The sequence below is a fragment of the Nelumbo nucifera genome, chromosome 4, assembly GCF_055504915.1.
Source record: "Nelumbo nucifera cultivar China Antique chromosome 4, China Antique-T2T, whole genome shotgun sequence".
Taxonomy (NCBI): Eukaryota; Viridiplantae; Streptophyta; class Magnoliopsida; order Proteales; family Nelumbonaceae; genus Nelumbo; species Nelumbo nucifera.
Genome location: NC_142652.1, coordinates 27735167 through 27761775, shown reverse-complemented (window position 1 = coordinate 27761775; position 26609 = coordinate 27735167). Strand labels below are relative to the sequence as shown.

Below are 26609 nucleotides of genomic sequence, written 5' to 3'. Positions count from 1 at the left end.
GCCTAAACGTGGAGAAAGAACGCCCCTGCCCACCGAGGCCTGAGGGCGGTCATGGAACTCCACACAACCATCGGCTTAACGGCTGGGCTAGCTGGGAAACGGCTAGCCCTAGAAGGGCCCCAAAGGCTCCCGAGACCAGAAACTAAGCATCCCATGGCTTTGAGCTCACGAACCGAAAGATCTCGATCGACAGAAGGTCGAGGACGCCGAGGCATAGCCCAACTCGGCACGCGATAGCCTAGCTGGCCATGCCTCAGCCAGCAAAAGAAATGCACAAGTATAAAGAACGCGCAACAACAGCGAGACACACATACATGGTCAGCAAAAATAACTTATATTCAAATTTGAAGTGGTCTGCTACATCGTTTAAGGCTCAGCATACCGAACCGATACAAAAAAAAAGAAGGGAGTGAACCCAACACAAAGAAAAAGCACAACTTGGAAGAGACAGCCGCTCAATCCTTGGAGACAGAGCCAACAGCCCCTTCAACAGCGTCAACCTCGTCCCCGACCCCTTCGTCAGCATCCTCGGCGGAACTTGGGGCAGTGTCTGGATCACAAGCCCTCCAGCCCTGCGACAGCTCGATCATCTCTGGGTAGTGGCAAAGGACCCTTCGGCGGAAAAACCTCGAAGGAGGCCTCGACAGCCTCTTGCCTCAGCCCCTCTCGCTCTGCCTTAAGTTTGGCGATCTCTTGCTTCAACCCTCGGACAATGCTGGCTTACTCAGCCAGCTGCGCCTTCAGCTCAACCACCTTCCTCTCTAGTGTGGCCGACCGCTCCCCGGTAGCCTGAAGCTCAGCCAGCTGGGCCTTTTGTCGCAAATACTTGGAGTGTTCTCGCTCGCACATTGATCGAAGGTCCCAAAGGCGATCGACCAACGTAATTTCCGCACAAGCATTTTGCAGAAGAGAATGATGAGTATACGCCCAAAAAAAAGAAAAAATAAAACACAAGGGATAAGAAAGAAAGGAACTCACCTGGGCAGAAAACCGCAGAAGCGCGCACTCTAAGGCTCCGCTGCCGACCCCGACCTACGCCTAAGCCATCAACATAGTCATAATCCCTCGCAGCAACTGCTCGGGAACCCCAGGCGTCTCCAAGTCATCGTCAACACGAACCAACCACCACGGCATGTGCAGGCTCGAGCTGTTGCCGCCCATTTCTGTCCCCGATGCACCCGTAGGACGACGAACCCCTTCAAGGTCAACCACGACAACATCGTCCTCCTCGGCCTCCTGTTGTCGAACTCTCTTTTTTCGACGAGCCACCTTATCCGCAGATCATGGCTAGCCCGTTGCCTCGGGCCGAGCCTCCGGTTGTGTACTAGCTCGCCCCTACCTCTACCGAAGTGCCCTCATCCGACGAACAATCTCTTCTTCGCTGGTCATCCTTATACCTGCAACACAGAATGCCCGAAATAAGTAGAAAGCAAACAAGGGAACAGTGACTCAGCAAACAAACAGTAAAAGAAACAGACCGGCCACCCTCTCCATCAACCCGGCGAGCATCAGCATCTCCGAACAAGTGTACGCGATAACATCTATCTCATGGATCAGGCTCAATGCCGACCTCTCCTCCCAAGTAAGCGCCTTTCACTCGGGTTGTGGCACAGTTGTCCTCGGCTCCCATAGTTCGGTCGAAAAAGGGAGACCCCAGGGAATGCGCACGAAAAAAAATGATTCCTTCTAGTGCTTCACAGAAGAAGGAGCCATGACCAACGACCGGACATTCCGCATACTGGAGATATAGTAGTAGCCCTGTTGATGGTATTTCAGCTGAAGCATAAAGCTCACCATCCGCAGGGTTAGCTCAATATCACGGACTGCACAGTAGGACATGAGGCCGAGTAAAAACCTAAAGGAGATTGGCATCAACTGCACCGACAACACCCTATACCAGTCCAATACCTCGGCGACCCCCTCGTTCAATGGGACCCTCAGCCCAGCCTCCAAGCTATGCTCGTACACACATATCTCGTCGGGCTAAGCATCAGTGGCCATTTCACCGAGCTACGAACACATCATTTGGAACTCCGCGGGGATGACGTACATAGCTCAGATCCGAGCCATATCCCCGGGCTCCAAGATGCAAGGTGTGGTGCCAAACCAACGACCTGCCCAATTCCGCCTCCATCCCAGAAGGGCCAGCCTCAACCTCCTTGACTTCGGTGGCCACAAAATCCCCCAGCTCTAGCTCATAGTTGGAGCCATGGAAAGAGTTGGAACCGGAACCACTACTAGAGGACCTAGACGAGGAAGAGGATCAACGGGATAAGGAAGACATACCGAGCCGAGGAAGGGAAAACCGCCGAACAATTACTGCCAAGCAATGCAAGCTACCTTCCTCGCAAATGACACAGAGGGCCCCCCTTTTTCTTTTATAGCCACCAGGAGCACGGACTGAGGAGAGATCAACGGTACAGATGAAGCACCTCTGATAACGCCTTGGAAGACCAATCGACACGACCAATAACGCACGCGTGAAGCATTGGAAACCAAAGCGACTGCCCTGACATGCAACGGTTACGACCATTAAATGTGCCAGCTCGACCCTCAGTGCTGGTCCAACCACCACCGCGGATCCTCGATGGGGCCACCCAAGAACGCCGACCCATCCAGTATGCCTAACACCGACCAGAACCGAGCGCCGACGCCAGACAAGGCTACACGGCAGCACAACAGTCCGGCCGAGCATTCCCTCTCCTCGATAGCAAAACCAGGGGAGTGGTTCAGGAACCGAAATTTTGGTTCTTACTTAAGTTCTACAACTGACGATCGGAGGATTCCTCGGCAAAGACCAACACTGCTCGAACGGCGAAAGAACTAGATTACAACTCGGAAGTTCCTCAACCGAGCAACGAACCAGGAAAACCTCATCCCTCGACTTTAGAATTGGGGGAATGGTGTTGGGGTCATGGCTAAGCTGGCCCTGAGAGACACGTGACCACCCAGTCATCGCCCAGCCACATCGGCCTAGCCCGGCCATGTCAGCATAGCTCGGCCACGACGAGTCGGCTGGGCCAAGCTATGTTATTACCGTGCCCCCCGGTCTCATCCCTCCAGCCACGTCAGCTACACGCCCCACGGATAAGGGGTGGGAAGACAATTCCGCCGAGGAGTAGGACTCTACCCCGGTAACCTCGGCAGAGAGCTCCATCCCGATCTCCCCAAAAGCCTAATCTGACCAGGAGACGAAACCCCGACTATAAAAATGTGCTCCATGCTCAAGGTAAGGGATCCCAACTTCTAGCACCCATACCGTTATTTTGCTCGGGCCAGCACCCTCATTGCTCGGCCCGACCATTCACCGCCTTCTCACTAACTTGACACCGCCCAATCAGCAAGAATTATCTGGTTGTTCTTCTCAGTTCGTGCACCACCTCGGATTGAACTGCATCAGTAATGATTTTGTTTTTTTAGAATATAAAAAGAAAAAAAGACGATCATTTTCTTATAAGCCAGTTGTTTTTGGACTTTTTGTTTTGAAAAATAGAACCATTCATATTGCCAAACACCCCTAAATTAGTTTACTGTTCTCATACATCTAGATAATCAATTAAACATTCTCTGGTTATGGATGCCTAACTATTCTGTTGATACCTCTAACCATTACATCGCTAACTTAGATATCATCGCTAATCTCTAGTGTTGTGTAAAACGTCAGTTGGGACTGAGATTGATGGAGCGTAGCGACAAATGACGGTGGTTAACAACCATCCTTTTTCTTTCTTTGAAGAAGCAAAAGGAAATCCCAGACAAGGTCTAATGTGGAAAAAAACGGCAGTGTTTTGAGTGCTTATGCTTTTTGGGTAAGTGCTTATTAATAACTTAAGCAATTTATCAGTGTTTGGTGAAAATGAGCTTCTTTCAAATGGGGTAAGTATAGGTGTTCTGATAAATGATAATTAGGTGGTGGGCCAAAACAGGCCGAAAATGCAATAATGATTTTTTTAATAAGCAAATATAAAAAAATCGTTCAGTGGTTTTTGACCATTTTTTATTTTCTTTTTAATTTTTTTATCATAACGGACCATTCATTTGGTTCAAACAATCAGACCATTTGATCCAAAAATCAGACTTTTGAACGGTTTATTGTCCAATTCAGTTTTAAAAACTTTGCTTTTACCAAACACCCATAACCATTAGTGTTTTTTGGGTGCTTTTGAAATCTTTTAAGCACTTCTCACAATAAATGCTTAGAGAAAGCACTCCCAGACAAGGGAAAAGTCTTCTTTTGACTTTTGACCTAAATTAAAGTTCCCTTCTATTTTCCTCTTCATTTCTCCCCCACCCCTTTTTCTTTTACTAAACAAAAAATTTGCAAATGATGGTCGATGCCGGGGTTTGGTCGATGTGCAAATATTGACATGTGCCATCGGTCGGATGCATCCCGGTCATCCTATGGACCCTGACACATGGCGTCGGCTAGACGCATTTTGACCACCCATCACCAACCACTGCCAACTGCCGTCACCTGCTCCCAACTATTCCTCCTCTCAGACAACTCCGACTATAAAAAGGGACTACCACATCAATCTCTAAGTCTCCTCTTGCTTGATCCGACCCCTCAAAGCCCTTTGCTAACTTGACCATTAGAGCCTTTGGCCCTGGATAACTCCCTAGACCTTTGACATCTTCTTTCTCTTAGTAGATTGGACCCATTGGCCTCGAACACTAGAAATTATATTGTTGCCCTTCACTCCATATTCGGCAGCAACAATTGGCCCTTAAAAAAAATAATAATAATAATTAAATCAACTAGTGTTCCTAAAATGGCTAACAAGCAAGACCCCATCCCTAACGTCTGGAACTTAGTTACGATTGAGCAGTTCGAGCTGATCCTGAACAAGCTGGACAACCTGGCCCAATGATTGAACAACATAGGGCGTCCAATAGGAAGCCACCCATAGGGTGGCCGCCCCGTCGGAAGCCATAGACAACACAGTGGATGATCCACTCGTACCCCGCTAAACCAACGCTTGAGCGGCTCGGAGAGAGTCGATCCCTCAGAGTTAGATAGTAGTAGCCAACAAGCTGGCAAACCCCGTTCCAAGGTCTCTCATCTCCCCAACTGAGTGGCCGACCCCGTGGAGTCCCACGTCGAACACATGAACCTCGGTAGTCAACACCATCGCGCGACGACCAATCAGGATGACGGTAGGCGCTCGGGCCACTACAATCTCCTTTCCAAGGGAGGGAGGTCGACACCACACCTCTCCCCACTGCCATCTGTCGCCACCTGCTCCCAACTATTCCTTCTCTCCGGCAATTCCGATTATAAAAAAGGGACTCTTACAATTCAAGTTCTAAATCTCCTCTCTTACTTGGTCCAATCCCTCATACTCTCTATAGCTCTCTATCAGCTTAAGTGTCGGAGCACCCCTGGGCTAACTCTATGGCCTCTGACATCCCCTGTGCTAACTCTGTGGCCTCTGGCATTTCTTTCTGTATATTGGCCTCTGCGTCACAGTTGCTTTCTGACATTAAACATCACGCTATTGGGCATTGAGCTGTCGGTGGACGTAGTCTTAGAGAGGGCAAAACAGCCCCATCACCCCATCACTCTTTTCTTCAAAATTTCTATTTCTTTGTGCTTTGCTTCTTTATTTTGTCGCTAACCAAAACTTCGTAAGTTCGTTTGCTGCTCCAGTGCCCCTCTTCCACAGAAACAATTAAACAAACACATGCAAAGTTGTGTTTGGAGCATAGGTGAAGGTAAATTGAGACGGACTCAGTTATTGGACTCTGCAATTTGCAACTTGCAACTTGCAACCCCGTGTTCTGAGCGCCACAAAATTAGAGTTTCAATTCACTCACGAGCTTTTATTGGTGTCACGAGTCAGGAGGACAAATGAGCTCATCTGCATAAGGACAACCTCATTTTTGTCCTTGCAAGGAGGATGCTACCAGGAACCTTCTTTCATCAAATGATTTCAATTTCAAACGAAAACGACGCAAATAAAGTCGAACAAGTTCGGTCCTGAGAAGTGAGGCCGACTGGCCGAGGCCCATTCACATCACAATTATCCATATCCACCACCCACAAGTCCTTTTATTGGGCCTTCTACGCTATGCGTGTCTTGATAGCTTTGCTTACAGCTAAAGGTGAGCCATCTGCTCACGGCTCACCCATTTCGAATTCTTCTATTTCCTTGAATTGAAATTTCGAATTAACAAATAAGAAGCTTCTGAGTTCTGAATTTTATTAATAAAAGAATATCATCAGGTACTGATGATATTAAAATATATATTTTATTAAAAATATTCAGAATTCTGCATCGTGTGAATCCGTACTTGTCCGTATATATTACATATTTTCCACGGTTACAATTATAAAATTGGAACGTGCATTAATGGCTAGGCAGCTAGATCCTTCACTTTGGTAAAAGCCATTATTTTATTACATTGTTTTCAATTTTTTATCCAGGCTTATTCAACTGAAACTATGTCCCTATTCTGCGGTAACTGTACCGAAATGTCCAATTGTCCATCTTGTACATAGGGCGAGATGCTCCGATATAAAATCGTATCGTCAGTATCGAGATAATTTCGTTAATAAACACGAGAAAATGAAATGTTCGAATCATTCAATTTGATGGGAACGCACTGAAAGCCCATTTTCGATCTTCCATCCAAATCATGCCACGTCATATAAACTTGTATACCGGTTTTGTCCTTTTTTTTTATCAAAAAATAAAAAATATTGAAAACCGGGTTTTGTAATACCGGTTTTCTTTTCTAACCCGATTTCTCTCTATGAAATCTTATGCCTTTCCTCTTCCTCAAATCTCTCAGCCGAGCAATCTATTCCCACATTTCACCGCCATCTCTCTCTCTTATCCATCGTTTTGACAGTCGGTATTCAAATCCTCAGTCAAAGTAGGGTTTCACTTTTTTCTTGCTCTCTCAGGTGTCAACTCTCAAGCCCGCTTCTCTCTCTGATACATTGATCAGTTTGTTTCCGTCTTCAAGTCCAACACGATAATGGCAGATGTCTTGACTGAGTTGCAGATTACCGAGTTCTTAAAAGCCTTTTGTCTGTAGATGGAGACGGTGTGTTCTACAAATATAATACCCTAACCCTGCTGATAAACGAGAGAGAGAGAGAGAAAGGAACAGGTCATTCAAGATTTTCACATCAAAAGTTTTATTTATTTTATTTTATTTTAGAATTATCTCAAAACATTCTTCCGGTAATTAATTTCCAACTTTTTCCTCTTCTGACGTCAATACATTGTTCCAATCGACGTGACAACTGACAAGTTGTGAATGGGAGGGCCGAAAATGGCCCTCTTTTCAGTGGGAGTCCGTATTGAATTTTAACGCTTTCCACTGGGTTTCTCTTTAAACGCTCTGAAACAGAGCATTTATGGTGGATAACGCCATTCGAGGAAAGATCTAAGGGAGTTCCTTGGTTAGAGACTTTTAGAGTGCGATAGCGAGAAGAGGAGATGGCAGAGAAGAATGCGGGAAAGAGGAAGAAGCAGCTTCAGTTGTTGAGATGTTCGGTTCAGAATTACGATTGGGGGAGAATTGGAGAAGAATCCAAGGTTGCAGAGTTGTTTCTGCTGAATTCCGGGATGGAAATCCAAAACGATAAGCCATATGCGGAATTATGGATGGGAACTCACAATTCTGGACCTTCATTTTTGATTCTAGGCAACCGAGATGGAGGTTCCGGGTTGGAGCCGTTAAGCCTGAAGTCGTGGATTTCGGAAAACCCTCATGTACTTGGCGAGAAGGTTGTTGAGAAGTGGGGTGCTGATCTTCCTTTCTTGTTCAAGGTATAGGGCCGTAGGCTTTAAGCAGAATTCAAGTTTTTTGATTCTTTCGTTCTGGATCTTCATTTCTGTATCTCGCTCTCTTGAATTTCAGAAGAATTCTTCTACTTTAATTATAATTTGAATTTCTTCCCCAGTCTAATTGGCTCTCCACTTGTACTAAAGTTCTGATTTTTCTTCTTCAATTCTCTGCTGTTGTCAGGTACTTTCAATTGCAAAAGCCTTGTCAATACAGGCTCATCCAGACAAGGCATTAGCAGAGACTTTACATGCAACACAGCCGACTGTGTATAAGGATGATAATCACAAACCTGAAATGGCTTTGGCACTCACAGAGTTTGAGGCATTGTGTGGATTTGTCAGCCTTGAGGTAACGTACCGAAGTTTTTATCCAAGTAGACTACGTGTTTTTAGTTGAATAATGCAACTTACCATATTCGCGTATGTATTCTGATGGATTCTGAGTGGCCTAAACCTGATAAGTTATCTAATAACTGGCAGAGGGTGGATCTTGAGCATGATGAGGCTGATAAATCATCAAATAACCAACAAGCATTTATTATCCTTTTTCCTATCAGTTTGATCTCTCTCTCTCTCTAGATGCAGAATAGATGGGCTGTCGTTAATTTGTAGTTTAACGTGCAAGGATTCCGATGACTACTGGTAAAATTCATCTAACATTCTATCAGTTTGGCCTCTCTGTCTTTAGGATTGTTTAGTTGGTAGTAGGAAAGCTTGGAACATTTCCACTAATCTCGTGCGACATGCAATTTTCGGTACAATTCCCAATACATAGAATTTTTGGAAGATATTCTAGCTTTTAGGAGTTTCACACCATGAGTGGCACATGGGGAACCTACAACCATTTGGTTTTTTGACATGCTTTTCTTGTTACCATTTGATAGAGTTTAGATGGTTTAGTGCAAATATTAATCATTACATCTGGATCCATCATTCTTTTTCTCCTTTCAATAATGGAAGTTAAATACTGATATGGTTGAATTGCTGTCAAGGTTAAATAGTTAGGTCAGCCTTGTCAAAAAAAATTGATTTTACTTTTATCACGTGGTTGTGCTGGAGTTGTTTAGAGATTCCTTTCTTTGTGAAGGAAACAAGATGAAGAATCACTCTATCTAAATGGCAGTCATATTTGTTTCATTAGCTTTGCTGTATTACATTTAGCAGTTGCTTGCATGAATTCAGGAGACTGCTTCTCAAAGGGGCTACGTGGGATGATAAAATCTAATAGTTCATGTGCATGTATGCATATGCAAAATTGGAAATGCAACAAAACTTCTCTAGTTCTATCAATGATTACTCATGTATCAGAATACAACTGGCCCATCCAATAACTGTTACAAGACAATTTCTGTTTCATTGCATTGACAGACTTGCACCGCCCCTTGTTTTCATTTGCCCCTTTAATCTTCTGATGGAGTGATTTAGTTCTTTCATGTATTTTGTAGTTCCCCCTTCCCCTGGTACTGGGGGTACAGGTGCATCCTTTACACAATGATTATGTTGATTATTTCACTTGTAGGCCATATGAGAGGATATAACCTAAGACAAAATATGATAAGACTAAGATACCTACTTAAATGACGCATCATGTTATTTGTTCACCTTTATTGCACCTGAATCCCAGAATGACTTATTTGTAGGAATTTCAACATTTATGCAGGAACTTAAGAATGTGCTTCTTTCTGTCCCTGAGATCATAGAACTGGTTGGTAGTAAAAGTGCAGGTGAAATTTTACATGCCAATAAGCAAGATGGGGAGGAGAAAATAAAAGCCATGCTACAGTCAATCTTCACCCAACTTATGTCAACAAGTGAAGATGAAATTTCAGGAGCAGTATCCAAATTGAAAACCCGTCTGAACATGGAAAACAAGGTAAATATGGAATTCTTTCTTTTCGTTGTTTCCTTTTCTGCATAATTCATTTATTAATGTTTTTATTGGCATTATTTAATACACATGAGTATAACCTCAGATGCCAAGTTTATTGTAAAATAGAAACACAATGCTTTCTTAGGTGCACTGATCAATATCTTGTATATCAGAAACTTCTTTATTACCTCTTTCTAAGGTATTGAATCTCTTTAAGTTTCTAAATTCTGCCTCACTAACTTCAATATGACGTTTGAATAGTTATATATGTGTTAGTCTTTGATCTAGGGATGTATTGGTGTGGAATCCTCATGCCCCCTTTTTGGGGATGTCAATGGGGGATTAAGTGGTAAACGCACATTGACCAGACCTGTTGGGTTAGGGTCAGATCAGCCTTAAGTTGGTCTGGGGGTGGATTCAGGTTGGATCTGTCTCCTACCAGGCCCAACTCGTTAACATTATAGTATTGAAACATTTAACCTGTTGGGTTAGGGTCAGATCAGCCTTAAGTTGGTCTGGGGGTGGATTCAGGTTGGATCTGTCTCCTACCAGGCCCAACTCGTTAACATATATTGAAACATTTATAAATATATCCTTAGTTCACTATAGGTATACTATGTGTGTAATGAGGTGGAGTAGGTTTGGTATCTTACGTCATTTGGTGGGGTTGGGTCGGATTTTAATGTGCTTTCATATCAGGTTCAGTTTGAACAAAAGCCCATTACCAAACCCAACCCTTTGACATCTCTACACCTGTTGCTTGTTTGAAGAATCTGGAATATCACAAATAAAATTATGGCTAAACTAAATGTTAGTTTAATCAGACCACCTTTAACCATATGATTTAATTATGATCCATCTAATAGTGGGTTTTGATACTCAAGAATGGGATGGATGGAAAATTCTGGGGCATTGTCCATTTAAATCCAGATTCTAGCATCCTCCAGATTTAGCTTTTAAAGGAATTTGGATAGTATACTAGAATCTGAGTTGTGGTCAAATTGTGTTGTGGTTCAGTTTTTATGGCCTTAATTATAGAAACCAAGCTAAGGAATGTCTTGATCTTAGAAATTAGAAAATCCTTTCCTTGGGTGTTATCTTCAGTTTACTGAATCCAGAAACTTGTAGATTCCTGGAGTTACCATTGTTAATCTCATTTCCTTCAGTTTACTAAATGTCAGTTTCTTCCTTCTTGTGTGAGGTTTCTGTGAGAAGAAAGAAACTGCTGCGATTGCTAATCTCATTTCCCTAGATTCTTGTTTAGATGTATATTTTGATATATGTAAAACAGGCATTCTAGCAGACCTCTTCTTGGCTTCTTGCTTCTTATTCTCCAGTACGTTTAGGGGCTTGACCCCTTTTCTCCTTTGATTTGTAAAACAGGAGTTCTGCCCTTCATCATCATCATCTTCATCTTATTATTAACATTTTATGACAAAAAAGGGGTCCTACCCATTGTTTTGTTCTTTTATATATTTTCCATTGCTCCAACCATATATTTGATATTTCTACAGTTACATGTGTGTAATTTTCATCTGGAAAAGGACAGAACCCATGCATATAACGCCAGAAATCAAAGAGAAGTAATGAAGGTCTAAAAACACAAGAAACGATTAACTTCTTTTTCTTTATTTATTTTATTTTATTTTTTTTTTTTTGAGGGGTGGGGGGAGGTGAGGGGGTGCTTAGGGGAAAAAATATCCTTGTAGATGGCTGAGAGAGAGAAAGAGATAGAAATGTTTGAATTGTCGAGAAATGGTTCTGAAGCAGAAGCACAATAGATAGGCACTTTTGTACTAAGTCGAGATCCTCCTATTTGTATGGTTTTGTTCAAGCCTTGGATGAATGTTTATGCCAGTAAGATAATCTCTACTGCAGAAATCTTTTTAAGGCTTCTTTAACAAAGCTTGGGGATGAAATTAAAACAACATGGGGAGGTTGCAACTTGCAAAGGCTGTATTGCACAAAATGGTTATATGGAAAGCCTGCAATCTAAAGGTGATGAAGGTGTAGGAACTGGACCCAACTGGCTTGATTTAAACTGCCAACTAATAGAGATCACAACAGTTGTTGCGAAATCATAGCCAATTCAATGGCTTATGAAGAATCTGAGAAGATTCAATTCTTACACTGGTTTAACAGTGTGACATTGGTTTACACTAGGACAATAGTTGGGTGTGCATATAGACAAAGAAACATTAGTGGTGATACATCAACACCATTACCATTACAGCTATGTTCAGTTGCTCAGCAGTGGCAGAAAGTATGAAGTATCATTAAAGCTTTGTACTTGGATTCAGAAGTAAAGTTGCAGAATGTAACTACAGAACGTAACTACAAATAGTGGTCTAACCAATATTATAAAACTTCTGCAGAAGCCAAAGAGGACTGACACCATGGGAATTCAAAGCAATGATTACAAATATAATGGAGTTGCATTGTAAATTTGAGTTAACTTCTTTCCATTAGGTCCCAAGAGTATTGAATGCTATTGCTCATGCTGTAGCAAAAGAACTAAGGGCCCGTTCGGTTCGCAGGAATAGGGGTCTGGAATCAGAATCGGAATGGGCCATTCCGATTTCCGATTCCAACTGTTTGGTTGGGCGGAATTGGAATCCCATACCCATTCCTGATGGAATGGCATTCCCCCATTTGAGGGAATGATCATTCCCTCCCCCTCCCTTGGGAATGAAATCCCATTCCAGCTGATTCCAATTCCTATCTGAACCAAACAGACTACGGGAATAGACCATTCTGATTCCAATTCCGAAGGATTTCAATTCTGATTCTGATTCTGACTGAACCAAATGGACCCTAAATGGTTTGAATTGGCATTCCACCCGCATGTATTGCTAACATTGTTGTGGTCCTCAGTCCTCTTCCCAAACTGATTATGAGTCCTATAAAACAAAAGAGGTGAAGACAATTGGTATGTTTGAAAAAATAAAGCTTTAGTAATTAGTAAATAGACTAATAACATACAATCATAATTATACTTCTGACATGCGATGTATGCAGATATATAGTCTTCTATTCCGAACTAGAATTTGGCGGTAGAATCTAGTAGAATCTGGATTCTAAAATGAATATTCAGACAGGTATCCAAACTAGATCCAAGATTCTAGAATCAAATTTCCAAGATGTGATTTTGAAAACATTTTTAGAATCAAGAACCTTATTCTGAACTGCTATCCAAAAAGGCAGTTTATCATATGGAAGGGCATAGTTCTAGTTCTGCGAGAATCCACAAAAGAAAAGGAAAAGAAATCTTCCCTTCCTCCATTATGAATTGGGTTTAAAGAGTAAATACTTGTTTGAATATAATGTTACATATTCATTTGCTCGAAAGAACAAATGTCATGCAAATAACAAGCATAAGAATGTGTGTAATTCATTGTTCCTGTGCCTACTTACTGTTTTCTGTTCTTTAAAGTGATACAGGATAGATTAGAACAGGAATTGCATCTTCCCTAGTTGTTTACTTGCCTATGGCTGTATAGCATAAATAAGATGGTGACTTTCCAAAATACCATGCATATTATCAAGGGCTTTTCTGTTTTTTGATCAATACAATACCTTTGCTTTAAAAAAAAAAAAAAACGTCGTCATATAATGTTTTTATTTGTTTTTATGCAGAATTCTTGTTAAGTTTTCAACTGAACTCCATTTATTTGTTTGAGATTCTTATTAGATGAGGCAATTGACGGAGAAGGAGCAGTTGATTTTGCGTCTAGAGAAACAATATCCAGGTGATATTGGTGTTATATCAGCTTTCTTTCTCAACTATGTGAAGCTTAATCCCGGCGAAGCATTGTATCTGGGAGCAAATGAACCTCATGCATACATCTTTGGCGAATGTATAGAATGTATGGCAACTTCAGACAATGTTGTTCGTGCAGGCCTCACCCCCAAATATCGGGATGTCCACACTCTTTGTTCCATGCTGACATACAGACAGGTAAGACCTTAGCAGTAGCCAGTTAAGTAACCATATTTGAACCCCCCCCCCCTCCAACCACCACCAAAAAAATAAAAAGGAAAAGAAAAAGAAACTCTACTGTGTTACCATTCGGTCACACTGGCTACACCTAATTCATTGGTTCCTGCAGGGCTTTCCTGAAATTCTGCAGGGGGTTCCCCTAAATCCATACACAACAAGATATCTTCCACCCTTTGAAGAATTTGAGGTTGATCGATGTGTTCTTCCCAAGGGGGCATCAGTAAAATTTCCTGCAGTTCCAGGACCGTCCCTGTTTGTAGTCACAACAGGAAGGGGGACAATACAAACAGAGTCATCCAGTGCTGATGCAATTGTGGAGGGTTGTGTTCTTTTTGTGCCAGCAGATACAGAACTTGGTGTAACTGCCATGGATGGTTTACAACTATACAGGGCTGGAGTTAATAGCAAATTTTTTGAGCACTAAAATCAGAACACAGAAGGTAGCAGCATGCTTTGTCGTGCTGCCCCCTGGTCTATGTATGTATTATAGGAGTTAGCAACAATACAATAGTGAAAGGAAAGTTACACGAATAACAGAGGGTATTTATTACATGATGAGTGATGATCCACCCTGGTATGCTATTGTTGTGTGCTCACAGTACACATTGTATGCTTGTTTTGTGGCTTTTCCATGATTATCCCATCTTTTGTCTGGGGACACAGGGGATATTTCCCTTTTTCTCTTGTGATTTTAGGACAATGTAAAGGGAAAAGGTGAGGGTTGACATGATGCAGACCATTGATACAATGAGAAACATTTGAATTACTGTACCCAGGTTTCTGTTTTCATGTATTCAATGCTTCACTGTTGTATTGCATTTTCGTCTGTAAATTGATGACTTTCTCTTCTTCTTTTTTTGAGAAAGGTAATGCATTATAAAAGGCAAAAACAAGACATAAAGCCCTGGTCAAAAAGAAATAGAACCAGGGGAAGGAAACTAAAGAGCTGATCACACTTCTGATCTAGATACAAAAAGATTTCTATGATCAAAAAAAGAACTGAAAGATAAATCCTTTAGCTGTCTATACACTGCAGTCCATGAGTAAATTCTTCCCCATAAGATTTTTAAAATTGTATCATCTGTTTGTATTTGTTTTCAAAAATTCTCCTATTTCTCTCAGTAGAGATAGTTGATAGACTATTAGTGTGTGTGTGGTTCCAACCCCACACTTTATTTTTACTGTTTATTTCTTTATATTACAGTTATGATAGTTGGGCCGATTGGGCCATATTTGTTTTCTTTTGTTTTTTAAGTAGGGGTATTAGAGTAACTCTACTTCTTGTAAAGTTATAAATATAAATAAGATTCAGTGGAGTGGCAAGAATAATTTAACCGCACCCTTTCTCTTCGAAACTAGGTTAACTTTTCTTCCTCTTTCTAAATTACATAAAAAAACATATCGTTTTTCTTATTCTTTTATTCAAGTTGGTATCAGAGCAAGGCGAAGAAAGATTAGGGTTCTCATGTGAGTCTAATCTGGTCGGTTACATGAAAACTCTTTAGAACTGGATTTTCTGCGGTAGTGCCTGGTTCTTGGAGGTTGTTGGAGTATTGGAGACTCCCCAAGGAGTTGAAAGATTCTTGGAGATTGCCCGGTGACCAAGAAGAATCAAAGAAATCATATTTGACCAAGATTAGGGTTTCAATTTGAGGTGGCGACCAGTTTTCTTCTAAGAAAGGTACAATCTTTAGCAAAGTCGATCTTGGTTTGAAGTAGTTTAATCCTCTCTATAAGCAGTGGCTAATAAACCCTAGTATTATTCCCTGTTGTTTTCTCCTTTTTAAACCCTACGATACGATGAGTTTCTTGGGGACTCAAAGACTGATTTTTTTTATTGTTGATGAACTAGGGAGTTGATTATTGACTATGGATGCTTTCTTGGAAAGTGATTATCGACTGAGACTGAATTTTTTTATGGTTGTTCCTAACTGTTAATAAATTATAGGTTAGTTTGTCTTTCAATTTCTTAGGGTTTCAGCATAAAAGAAGTTCCTTTTTGGGTTATTTTCATGAAGGTTTGACTGGTTAGTGTTCTACATAAGAACGCTGGAAATGAGTTAAAAACTCAAGGGGAAGGATTTTTATGGACCGGTAATATGACTAAAAAACTCTTTTCGGGTTACCACTGTTAGGTTTGACGGAACCAATTATTTGGAATGGGCCCAATCTACAATGGTGGCCATTGGAGGTAGACGTAAATTAGGTTATGTGACTAGAGATACAAAGAAATCAGCCAAGGATGACATTACATCCCAAATGGGTTCAAGAGAACTATTTGGTGGTGACTTGGCTAAACAACTCTATGCAGCCTCACATCAGCTGAAACTACTTATAGGCAAAATAGCCAAGGAGATTTGGGATACCATGAATGAAACATACTCCCAACCTCTTAATATTGCCAGAGCTTATGAGCTGAAGTGTGAAGTGAATAATCTCAAGCAAGGGGAGAAGCCAGTCTCAATGTACTTTGCTACTGTAAAATCCCTATGTCATGAAATTGATCACTTGAAAACTATTGAGTGGGAAAGTCAGAGGGATGTAGCAACATATAGAAAGTTGGTTGAAACAAATAGTGTTTAAGTTCTTAACTAGTTTGAACTCAGATTTTGACATCGTAAGATAACAATTTCTTACTAGGGAGAGTGACATTATCTCAAGCCTACTCATTGGTTCACAGTGAGAGAGTAGGAGAAATGTTATGTTATCATATCAGCCTATAGAATCAGCCTTAGTAGCAACAAAACCTAAGGTTGGAGGGGAGAAGGAAAGGGAAATAAAAAAGGCAGATAAAAGAGACATTTTTTGTGATCATTGCAAGAAACCAAAACATATCAGGGACACTTATTGGAAGTTGCATCCCCACCTAATGCTAGTAAGACTCATAAACAAGAAGGGAAGTGCTAATGTGGCAGTTATTATAGGCAATGCATCCACTTTCAGCACAAGGACCACATCCTTAGATGCTTTAGTTGTTGTCTGGGCTGCCTTGACACAATTAGAGAGTGAAGCTGGTATTTTTGGGTCATCATCTCAGCCTTTAGCTACTACTTCTTCTAATCCTACTTTAGCCTTTGCTCACTCAGGTACAAGAGCTACAGCATATCATACTTCAGCCCCAGGTAACAACACTAAACCCTTCTAGGTAATAGATTAAGGTATTTCTGACCATATGACTAGTTTACCACCTATTGTTTATCCTCTGACAGAGACAAAGTGTCTATTGTTGATGGCGCCCTTGTACCTATTTTCGACAATGGAGACATTAGATTGTCTGATGCCATTTCCCTATCCTCAATTTTGCATGTCCATAAGCTTAGTGCTAACTTGCTTTTAGTTAGTAGTATTAATAAGAATCAAAACTGTTTAATGACCTTTTTCCCTAACCGTTGTGTTTTTCAGGATATGGAAACAAGGAAGGTGATTGGGATTGGACGTGAGATGAATGGAGTTTACTTGCTTGAGCATCCACAGAGAAAGGAGAGTGAAGTTGGGAGATTGTTTGTTTCTCAGTCTTTGGGATAGATTATGCTTTGACATAACTGATTAGGTCATTTGTCTTTTGGGTCTTTGAGGAGTTTATTTCCAAATTTGTTTGAGTCAATCCAAGTGTCTAGTTTGAGGTGTGAAAGTTGTGAGCTTGCAAAACATTGTACATCAACTTATTCTTTGAGCAATAAAAGAAGCAATCTTCCTTTTAAAATTGTGCATACAAATGTTTGGGGGCCATATCATATTCCTACTATGGGGGCGTACAAATACTTCTTGTTATTTGTTGATGATTATACATGTTTCTCGTAGGTTTATCTTATGCATTCTCAAGATGAGGTCCCCTCTCTGACCCAGGCTTTCCATCAAATGGTACTAACCCAATTTGAAATCAAGATCAAAACTCTCGAATATGATAATGCCAATGAGTACTTTGCAAAACCCTTGGCATCATATCTCCTAGATTATAGAGTCATTCATCAGAGCACTTGTCCCCGTACACCTCAACAGAATGGAATTGCTGAGAGAAAAAAATAGACATATCTTGGAGGTAGCCAGAAGCATCGTGCTCAACTCTAATGTTCCCATACACTTCTAGGGGGATGCAATCTGTACAGTTGTTTACCTTATTAACAGAATTCCTTCACAGGTTCTAGACATGAAAACAGCTTTCAACATTCTATATCCAGACAAGGACATGTTCACTATTCCCCTTTAAACTTTTGGGTGTATTTATTTTGTTCAAATCTTTGGACCTAATCGCTCCAAATTTGATCCAAAAGTTGTTAAATGTATTTTCCTTGGGTATGCACAAAATCAAAAGGGGTATTACTATTATGATCCTATTTTGGAGAGATGTTTTATGTCCATGGATATCACCTTTTTTGAGGATATGCCCTACTATCATAAGGCTTCTCCTCAAGGGGAGAGTAATGAGGAAGGGATTCCAGCCCCAAAAGTTTCATTACCGATTCCAGTTACTGAGGGGGAGTGTCCTGAAGTGGGTTGTTAGAAATGCATGGAGTTGAGAATGTATCATAGATAGTGGTGAAGGCAGGTTGATTCCCGTCCTCAAAAATCAAGGCCAATCCCAACATGTTCTACAACTTCAAATCTAGACACTACTCCCACTGTTGCAGACACTTAGACTAACACTATTGAGCCTCAGCCTCTTCCTTTAGATGACCTTGATCTCCCAATTACAATTTGTAAAGGGAAGCATCGTTATACTTCACTACTGCTCATTGTCTCACATTTCCTTTCTTAAAATTGTCTCTCAGAATCCTATAGATCTTTCTTGGCATCTATTGCTACTATTCCTATACCCAGAACAGTGCAAGAAGCTCTATTGATACCTGAGTGGAAGGAAGCGGTGAAAGTAGAAATTGATGCTCTTGTTTAAGAACAATACATGGAAACTAGTTGACCAGCCTAAGAAGAAGAAACCTGTTGGATGGTTCTATAGAGAGATATAAGGCCAGATTAGTTGCAAAGGGATTCACACAAACTTATAGCATAGATTATATGGAAACATTTGCACCAGTTGCCAAAATGAACACTATCAGAGTTCTGCTATCTATTGCTACAACTTCCCATGGCGACTGTTTCAGATGGATGTCAAGAATGCATTTCTCAATGAAGATTTACAAAATGAGGTGCATATGGAGTTACCCCCTTGTTTTTACAGTACAGAAGCAGGAAAGAAAGTTTGTCGACTGAAGAAGGCTTTATATGAGCCGAAGCAATCTCCAAGAGCTTGGTTTGATTGGTTTAGACTAGCTTTGAAAAAGTTTGGTTACATGCAAGCTCAGTCAAATCATACTCGCTTCCTTAAGAAGACAAACTCCTTGACTTTACTTGTTGTCTATGTGGACGACATTGTGGTGGCGGGAAGTGATATTAGTGAGATTGAATCCCTTAAGCAGCATCTTCACAAAGAATTTGAAGTGAATGACTTGGGGGAATTGTGATATTTCCTAAGAATTGAGGTAGCTCAATCTAAGCATGGCATTTTTATCTCTCAAAGAAAGTATGTCCTTGACTTTTGGAAGAAACTAGAAAGTTATGACTAAAGTCTGCTAACACACCCATTGAATTGAACCATAAAATAAGTGCAGAAGGTGGAGAACTTCTTGAGGATTGGGCTATATATCAGAGGTTGGTTGGGAAACTTCTTTATCTTTGCCTAACACAACCAGATATTTCATATGCTGCCAGTGTTGTTAGTGAGTACATGCATTCTCCTAGGACCACTCACCTTCTTGCGGTGGAAATGATACTTGCTTACTTAAAGAGATGCCCAATGAGAGGCATACTCTTCAAAAATAGTGGTCACATGAAGATAGAGGTATATACAGATGTTGATTGGGCTAGATGCATTGATGACAAAAGACCTACCTCTGGGTATTGTGCATTTATAAAGGGAAACATTGTTTCCTAGAGAAGCAAGAAACAAAATGTTGTTGCTCGCTCCAATGCTGAAGCTAAATTCAGGTCCATGGCTAATGGTGTTGTAGAAGTATTATGGCTGAAATCTTTGCTTGATGAGCTGGGAATTGACTATGAGAAACATCTGATGTTGTATTGTGATAATTAAACTACAATTTACATTGCCCACAACCCAATACAGCATGATAGGACTAAACATATCGAGGTGGACAAACATTTTATCCGAGAGCAAGTTGCATCTCAAGGAGTGTGTCTTCCTTATATTGCCTCAGACATGTAGCTAGCTAATCTCTTTACTAAAGCAGTCACAAAAATCAAGTTGGAGACAAATTTACACAAGTTGGGAATGATGAATATCTATTCCCAACTTGAGGGGGAGTGTAGAGATAGTTGATAGACTATTAGTGTGTGTGTGTGTGTGTGTGTGTTTGGTTCTAGCCCCACACTTTATTTTTATTGTTTATTTCTTTATATTACAAGACTGATAACAGTCTTGAACAACTACATGGTATCAGAGCCAAGTTAGGGTTTCTCATGTGAGTCTAATACCAGCCGACCACATGAGAATCTCCTAGGACTGAAAGCTGAAAAGGTGGAGTTCGCAGACTGATTCTTGGAGATCACCAGAAGTGCTAGCAGCTGTTAGAAGCTTATTATGGTTGCAGAGTGTTGGTGGTCAGGAAGGATCATAGAAGACTAGGGTTTGGGTAACCTTAGAAGGCAGCGAACAATTTTTCCTTGTAAGTTATTTATTTTCTAAGACAAGTTCTATTAGAGAAGATAGGTTGGACCTATCTGGAGAAGGAGGCCGAACTATTCTAGTGTTTTCTCCCTTCGATTCTCTAGGGTTTTACAGCAAACCCTACTGTTGGGCCAAACTGTCTCAGCCTTGTTTCTCTCTGCTCTAGGGTTTGAAAGTGATCTTGCGGCAAGCCCTAGTGTTAGACTAAACCTTACGATCTACCTAGAGTTGTCCTCAAGTATATTGTTAGCATTGATCAGATTCTAGGGTTTCATATTAACCCTACTACAAGTCTATCTATACGGTACTGATTGGATTCACAGAACTGTTCACTCTAAGGACTGATTAAGACCCTAATTCTGCCAAGCATATCAGACTTACTTCTAAGCTGTTTTCAGAATCTTTTGGGGTTTTCGACCTCTCTTAAGGGGTGAGAACCCTACGGACAGCTGTTATTGTGTTTGCTAGTTGGTTTCAGATCAGAGTTTTCTCAGTTTTGTGCACATACACTGTGAATACAGATCAGTTCTACACTGTTGTTGATTGTGATTGGTAGTCCAAGTGCTGTTTTTTGAGACTTGACAGAGATGGAGTTTAAAAATCAGACAGAAGGCAGCTTTGGGAACATCAGTTATGGTGGTGTTTCTAAGACGGGTGGTCAGATTACTACCGTGAAATTTGATGGATCAAACTATATGGAATGGGCCCAATCAGCCATGATGGCTATTGGGGGAAGAGGTAAATTAGGATATCTCTTGGGAGATGTGAAAGAACCCCCCAAGGGAGACCCTACGTATACCAAGTGGATCCAAGAAAACTACTTGGTTATGACATGGCTGTGTAATTCTATGCAGCCTCATATTAACCGCAATTACTTGTGGGCAAAGACAGCTAAAGAGATATGGGAGGTGATGAAGGAAACTTATTCCCCCCCTTAATGTTGCTAGAGCATATGAATTGAAATGTGAAGTGAAAAATCTTAAACAAGGAGAGAAACCGGTTTCAGAATATTTCTCTACCTTGCAGTCCCTGTGGCGTGAAATTGATCACTTAAAGACTCTTGAGTGGGAGTCCCAAAGATGCACAGATATATAGAAAGCAGGTCAAGACAAACCGGGTGTTTGAGTTTCTGGCGGGCCTAAATTCAGAGTATGATATTGTGCGGCAACAGATTTTGACTAGAGACAGTGTGACTCTCTTTCAGGCATACTCATTCGTACACAGTGAAGAAACCAGAAGGAAAGTTATGATGCAGCCTCAGCCCCTCACACCAGCCTTTGTAACGGTCACACCCAAATCAGGAGGTGATTCAGAGAAGGACAGGAGGAAGGAAGACAAGAAGGATGTGGTATGTGAACATTTTAAGAAACCCAAACATACAAAAGAAACATGTTGGAAACTGCATCCTCACTTGGTTCCTGCGAAGTTGAGAAGCAAGAAGGGCACTGCTCATGTGGTCGTGAACACTGATTCAGCATCCTCCTCTGGCACAAGAGGAACATCTTTAGAGACCTTGGCTGCAGTTCGGGCTGCCCTAATATAATTAGAAAAGGAAGTTGGAAATTCAGCTCAGCCACCGCAGTCATCATCAACTCCTGCCACATCTGCCTTCGCACATTCAGGTACTCGAGCTTCAACCTACCATGCCTCAGCTCCAGGTACTACTAAACATTGTTGGGTAATAGATTCAGGTGCATCCAACCACATGACTAACTTGCCTTCACTGTTCACCACTTACCATTTGTCTTCCGGTAGGGATAAAGTGTTTATTGCTGATGGCTCCCTGGTTCCTATTTCTGGGAAGGGTGACATCAAGTTATCAGATACTATCTCCCTCTCATCTGTTTTGCATGTTCCTAAGCTTGACATTAACCTTGTTTCAGTCAGTAGTATTACCAAGCATATGAACTGCTCAGTAACATTCTTCCCTGACCAATGTGTTTTTCAGGACTTGGAGACAAAGAAGGTGATTGGGACTGGCCGTGAGACGAATGGGATCTATCTGCTCGGGGAGAGGTTCCGTCAGGAAGGGTCGGTAGAGAAGGTGTCTTTTGTTTCTCAGAGTGTGAGTCCGGTTATGCTTTGGCATAACCGATTAGGTCATTTGTCTTTTCGATCTCTAAAGAGTCTATTTCCAGCTTTATTTGAGTCGATTGAATTGTCTCAGTTGCAGTGTGAAAGTTGTGAGTTTGCTAAGCATTGTAGAAAGCCTTATTTATTGAGCAATAAAAGGAGTAATATTTTTTTTGATATTGTGCATACTGATGTTTGGGGGCCTTATCACATCCCTTCCATGGGTGGGTACAAATATTTCTTGTTATTTGTTGATGACCATACCTGTTTTTTTTTTGTTTATCTCATCCGTTCACGAGATGAGGTACCTGCCCTGACCGAAAACTTTCACCAAATGATCCTAACCCAATTTGATGCCAAGATTAAAGTTTTCAGATCTGATAACGCAAAGGAATACTTTGCTAAACCATTGACATCTTACCTTCTCAATCATGGGGTTATCCACCAGAGCTCTTGCCCTCATACACCTCAACAGAATGGAGTTGCAGAAAGGAAGAATAGGCACATCTTGGAAGTGGCTAGAAGTCTCATGTTTACTTCCAATGTTCCTATTCGCTTCTGGGGTGATGCTATCCTCACGGCGGTATATCTTATTAACCAGGTCCCTTCCCGGGTCCTTGATATGAGATCTCCTTTTTCCCTTCTATACCCAAGTGAGGAGTTGTTTTCTATTCCTCTTAAAACATTCGGTTGTACCTGCTTTGTTCAGCTTCTCGGACCCCATCACTCCAAGTTCGAATCCAAGGCCTCCAAATGCATTTTCCTTGGTTATGCACAAACTCAAAAGGGTTATTGCTACTATGATCCTGTCTCAGGGAGGAACTTTGTCTCCATGGATGTCACTTAGAGACTCAGGTTTCCCCTCAGGGGCAGAGCAGTGAGAGTGGGGGTTTGAGTCCTTGCCTTCAGGGGGAGAGCAGTGAGAGTGGGGCAGTTCCTTTATCTATTCCATTGGGTGATGAGAGCTGCAATGGTGAGGGCGGTTAGAGGGATCAGGAGTTGAAGGAGAACTGCAATGGTGAGGGTGGTCAGAGGGATCAAGAGTTGAGGGAGAACTGCAATGGTGAGGATGGTCAGAGGGATCAAGAGTTGAGGGTCTATCATAGGCGGTGCAGGCAGGTTGATCACAATCATCAGCAGTCCAAGCCAGCTCCAATCTCATCTGTAGCTCCAAGTCTAGGTATTACAATCCTGGGGCTCACAGAGACCTCCTCTATTATTACCATTTCACCTCCTACAGATGACCTTGACCTTTTGATTGTCGTTCGTAAAGGGAAACGACATTGTACCACATCTACAGCCCACTGTATTTCCCAGTTCTTATCCTATGATCGCCTATCTCCTACCTACAGGTCCTACCTTAGTTCCATTTCCAATGTCCCTACTCCGAGAACAGTGCAAGAAGCCCTATCCGTCCCGGAATGGAAAGATGCAATGCAGGTTGAGATGGATGCCCTGTTGAGAAATAACACTTGGGAGGTAGTTGATCTGCCCAAAGGAAAGAAACTACTTGGATGCAGATGGGTATTTATGGTGAAGCATAATGCAGATGGCTCATTGAGAGGTATAAGGCTCGGTTAGTTGCAAAAGGGTTCACACAGACTTATGGCATAGATTACTTGGAGACCTTTGCCCCGGTAGCCAAGATGACTACTATTCGGGTCCTATTATCCCTTGCAGCGAGTCACACTTGGTCTTTATACCAAATGGACGTGAAAAATGCTTTTTTGAATGGAGACCTGCAGGAAGAGGTTTACATGTGTTTGCCTCCTGGATTCTATGATGCAGAAATAGGTAAGAAGGTCTGCCAACTCAACAAGGCTTTGTATGGTTTGAAGCAATCACCTAGGGCTTGGTTCGATAGATTCAAACTAGCCCTTGTGAAGTTTGGTTTCGTACAGGCTCAGCCAGATCATACTCTGTTCTTCAAGAGGGTAGAGTCCTCCTTGACACTATTGGCAGTATATGTTGATGATATTGTGGTGACAGGGAATGATAGCCATGAGATTGAGTCCCTTAAACAGCTCCTTCATCAAGAATTTGAGGTGAAAGAACTTGGTATACTCCGGTATTTTTTGGGTATTGAGGTTGCTAGATCCAAACAGGGGATCTTTGTCTCTCAGAGGAAATATGTCCTAGACCTGTTGGCAGAAACTGGAAAGTTAGGTGTCAAGCCTACAGATACACCCATTGAACAGAACCATAGGATTAGTGTAGAGAGTGGAAAGCTTCTTGAAGACAAAGTTATGTTCCAGCGATTGGTAAGAAAGCTCCTATATCTCTGCCTCACTCGGCTAGATATTACTTATGTTGTTAGTGTTGTCAGCCAGTACATGCATTCTCCTAGAATCACACATCTTCTTGCGGCATAAAGAATTTTAGCTTACTTGAATAGGGGTATACTGTTCAAGAACAATAACCACATGAAGGTGGAGGTCTATACAGATGCCGATTGGGCTGGGAGTATTGATGACAAAAGGTCTACCTCAAGATATTGTGCCCTTGTGGGAGGTAACATTGTCTCCTGGAGAAGTAAAAAACAAAGTGTTGTCTCCCGGTCTAGTACTGAAGCAGAATACAGGTCTATGGCTAACGTAGTGGCTGAAATCCTATGGTTAAGATCTCTACTTGAGGAGTTGGGTATTGAGTATGAGAAGCCCCTGATGCTATATTGTGATAATCAAGCAGCTATTAACATAGCACATAATCCAGTGCAGCATGACAGAACCAAACACATTGAAGTTGACCGACATTTTGTACGAGAGAGGGTCTCATCTCAAGAAGTATGCCTCCCTTACATCACATCCAGTATGCAACTAGCAGATATCCTCACTAAAGCTGTGTCAAGAAAGAAGCTAGAGGCAGATCTATCTAAGTTGGGAATGATAAACATTTACTCCCAACTTGAGGGGGAGTGTAGAGAACACTGATGTGGGCCCCATAGCTGTGGGGCCACTCTGTCCGTAGGGCAGAATGTTCCTAGTCATCCTAGGGTTAGCTATTGTTATTCTAGTTGTTATTTGTTTTTCAGTTTTATATTATTGTGTGTTATGTAAATACCAAGGGCAGATGTGTCCTTTCATGTAACTACCATAACCTATAAATATTAATAGAAGTGGCGGCGGTAGAATTATTCAGATTTTGTCATTCCTTTCAAAGTTTGTGTTTTACTGCTCTCTCTCTCTACTCTTTCTCCTCTTTCCTCTTCACTTTCTCTTCTTTTCGAACCTAAAATTTCTTAGTGTTCAAGACTGATAGCAGTCTTGAACAACTACACTCTCTTTAGGTGGCCCACCCTAAGGATTACTCATACAAAAATAGCCAGGGGATTAACCGTTGAGAATGGTTAGACATGGGTGTTTTTTGTCTTTTTCTCCTTTCTTATACTCTCTCAGTATTTGGGCACCCAAATAGGGACCTTCCTGTAATTATTATTTTTTAAATTATAAAGTAAACTTTTGAGGGTGTGAACAGTTAACAACACACACACCTCTCAACACATTGCTTTCTTCTTCCTCTTCTTCTTCTCCTCTTCTTTCTTTCTCTCTCTCTTGAAACCCTAGTTTCTGCAACTTGGTATTAGAGCGAGTAGAAGCATCTGGGAGTTAGTTCTCTACTGATCTCCTACCCAGAGGTGAACTGTTGATGTGAAATAGCTGTCGGATGATGTCAGCAGTCCGTACAGGTATCGACAACAGTCTATGAAACCAGCACAGTTTGATTCGCCCTGATTTTAGAAAAAAAAATTTGTATGACTCTTGTCGTTGTATGAAGCTTCTATGATTTTTGGTGGATTTTTCAAGGAAAAAATTACAGAAATTCCATATCTGATGTCGAGCCATGTACAATAGGTTTAATAATTTTTTTGTTGTAAAATCTAGACCATTTAGGTCGATTTTTAATTTGGGATTGACGGGAAGTGGTCCCGTAATTTTCTAAGCACTATGTGATTTTTGGGAGATTTTTTTCTCCCTCTATTTTGTCGTCAACCTAGTTTTTTAGGTCTTACTTTGGTTCTTAACTATGGGGTAACCTTGTTTTGGGGTCAGGAACCTTAGTTAAAGTGTTGGGGTTCCTTTTTGGTTGGTAAAAAGGTGTCTTGTTAGAATATGGAATCACCTAAGGAATTTAAGATGGTTCCCGGTGTGCTCCCAGAAACTACAGATATTTCTAGTGGTATGGTAA

The 26609-nt window shown here is 41.5% G+C and overlaps 1 protein-coding gene across 1 annotated transcript; it reads left to right on the top strand.

Moving 5' to 3' along the window:
- The first annotated feature begins 6745 nt into the window (after window positions 1-6745).
- Window positions 6746-14504, top strand: LOC104602920 (mannose-6-phosphate isomerase 2-like). The gene is made up of 5 exons (XM_010266785.3): window positions 6746-7784; window positions 7984-8151; window positions 9463-9675; window positions 13364-13630; window positions 13782-14504. The coding sequence occupies exons 1-5, from the start codon at window positions 7452-7454 to the stop codon at window positions 14094-14096; spliced, it is 1296 nt and encodes a 431-aa protein (XP_010265087.1). The 5' UTR covers window positions 6746-7451; the 3' UTR covers window positions 14097-14504.
- Window positions 14505-26609: the final 12105 nt, after the last annotated feature.

Coding starts and splice junctions, on each gene's coding strand:
- LOC104602920 (XM_010266785.3), top strand. CDS start 7,452: ATGGCAGAGAAGAATGCGGGAAAGAGGAAGAAGCAGCTTCAGTTGTTG. Junction 7,785..7,983: donor ATCTTCCTTTCTTGTTCAAG/GTATAGGGCCGT, acceptor TGCTGTTGTCAG/GTACTTTCAATTGCAAAAGC. Junction 8,152..9,462: donor GTGGATTTGTCAGCCTTGAG/GTAACGTACCGA, acceptor ACATTTATGCAG/GAACTTAAGAATGTGCTTCT.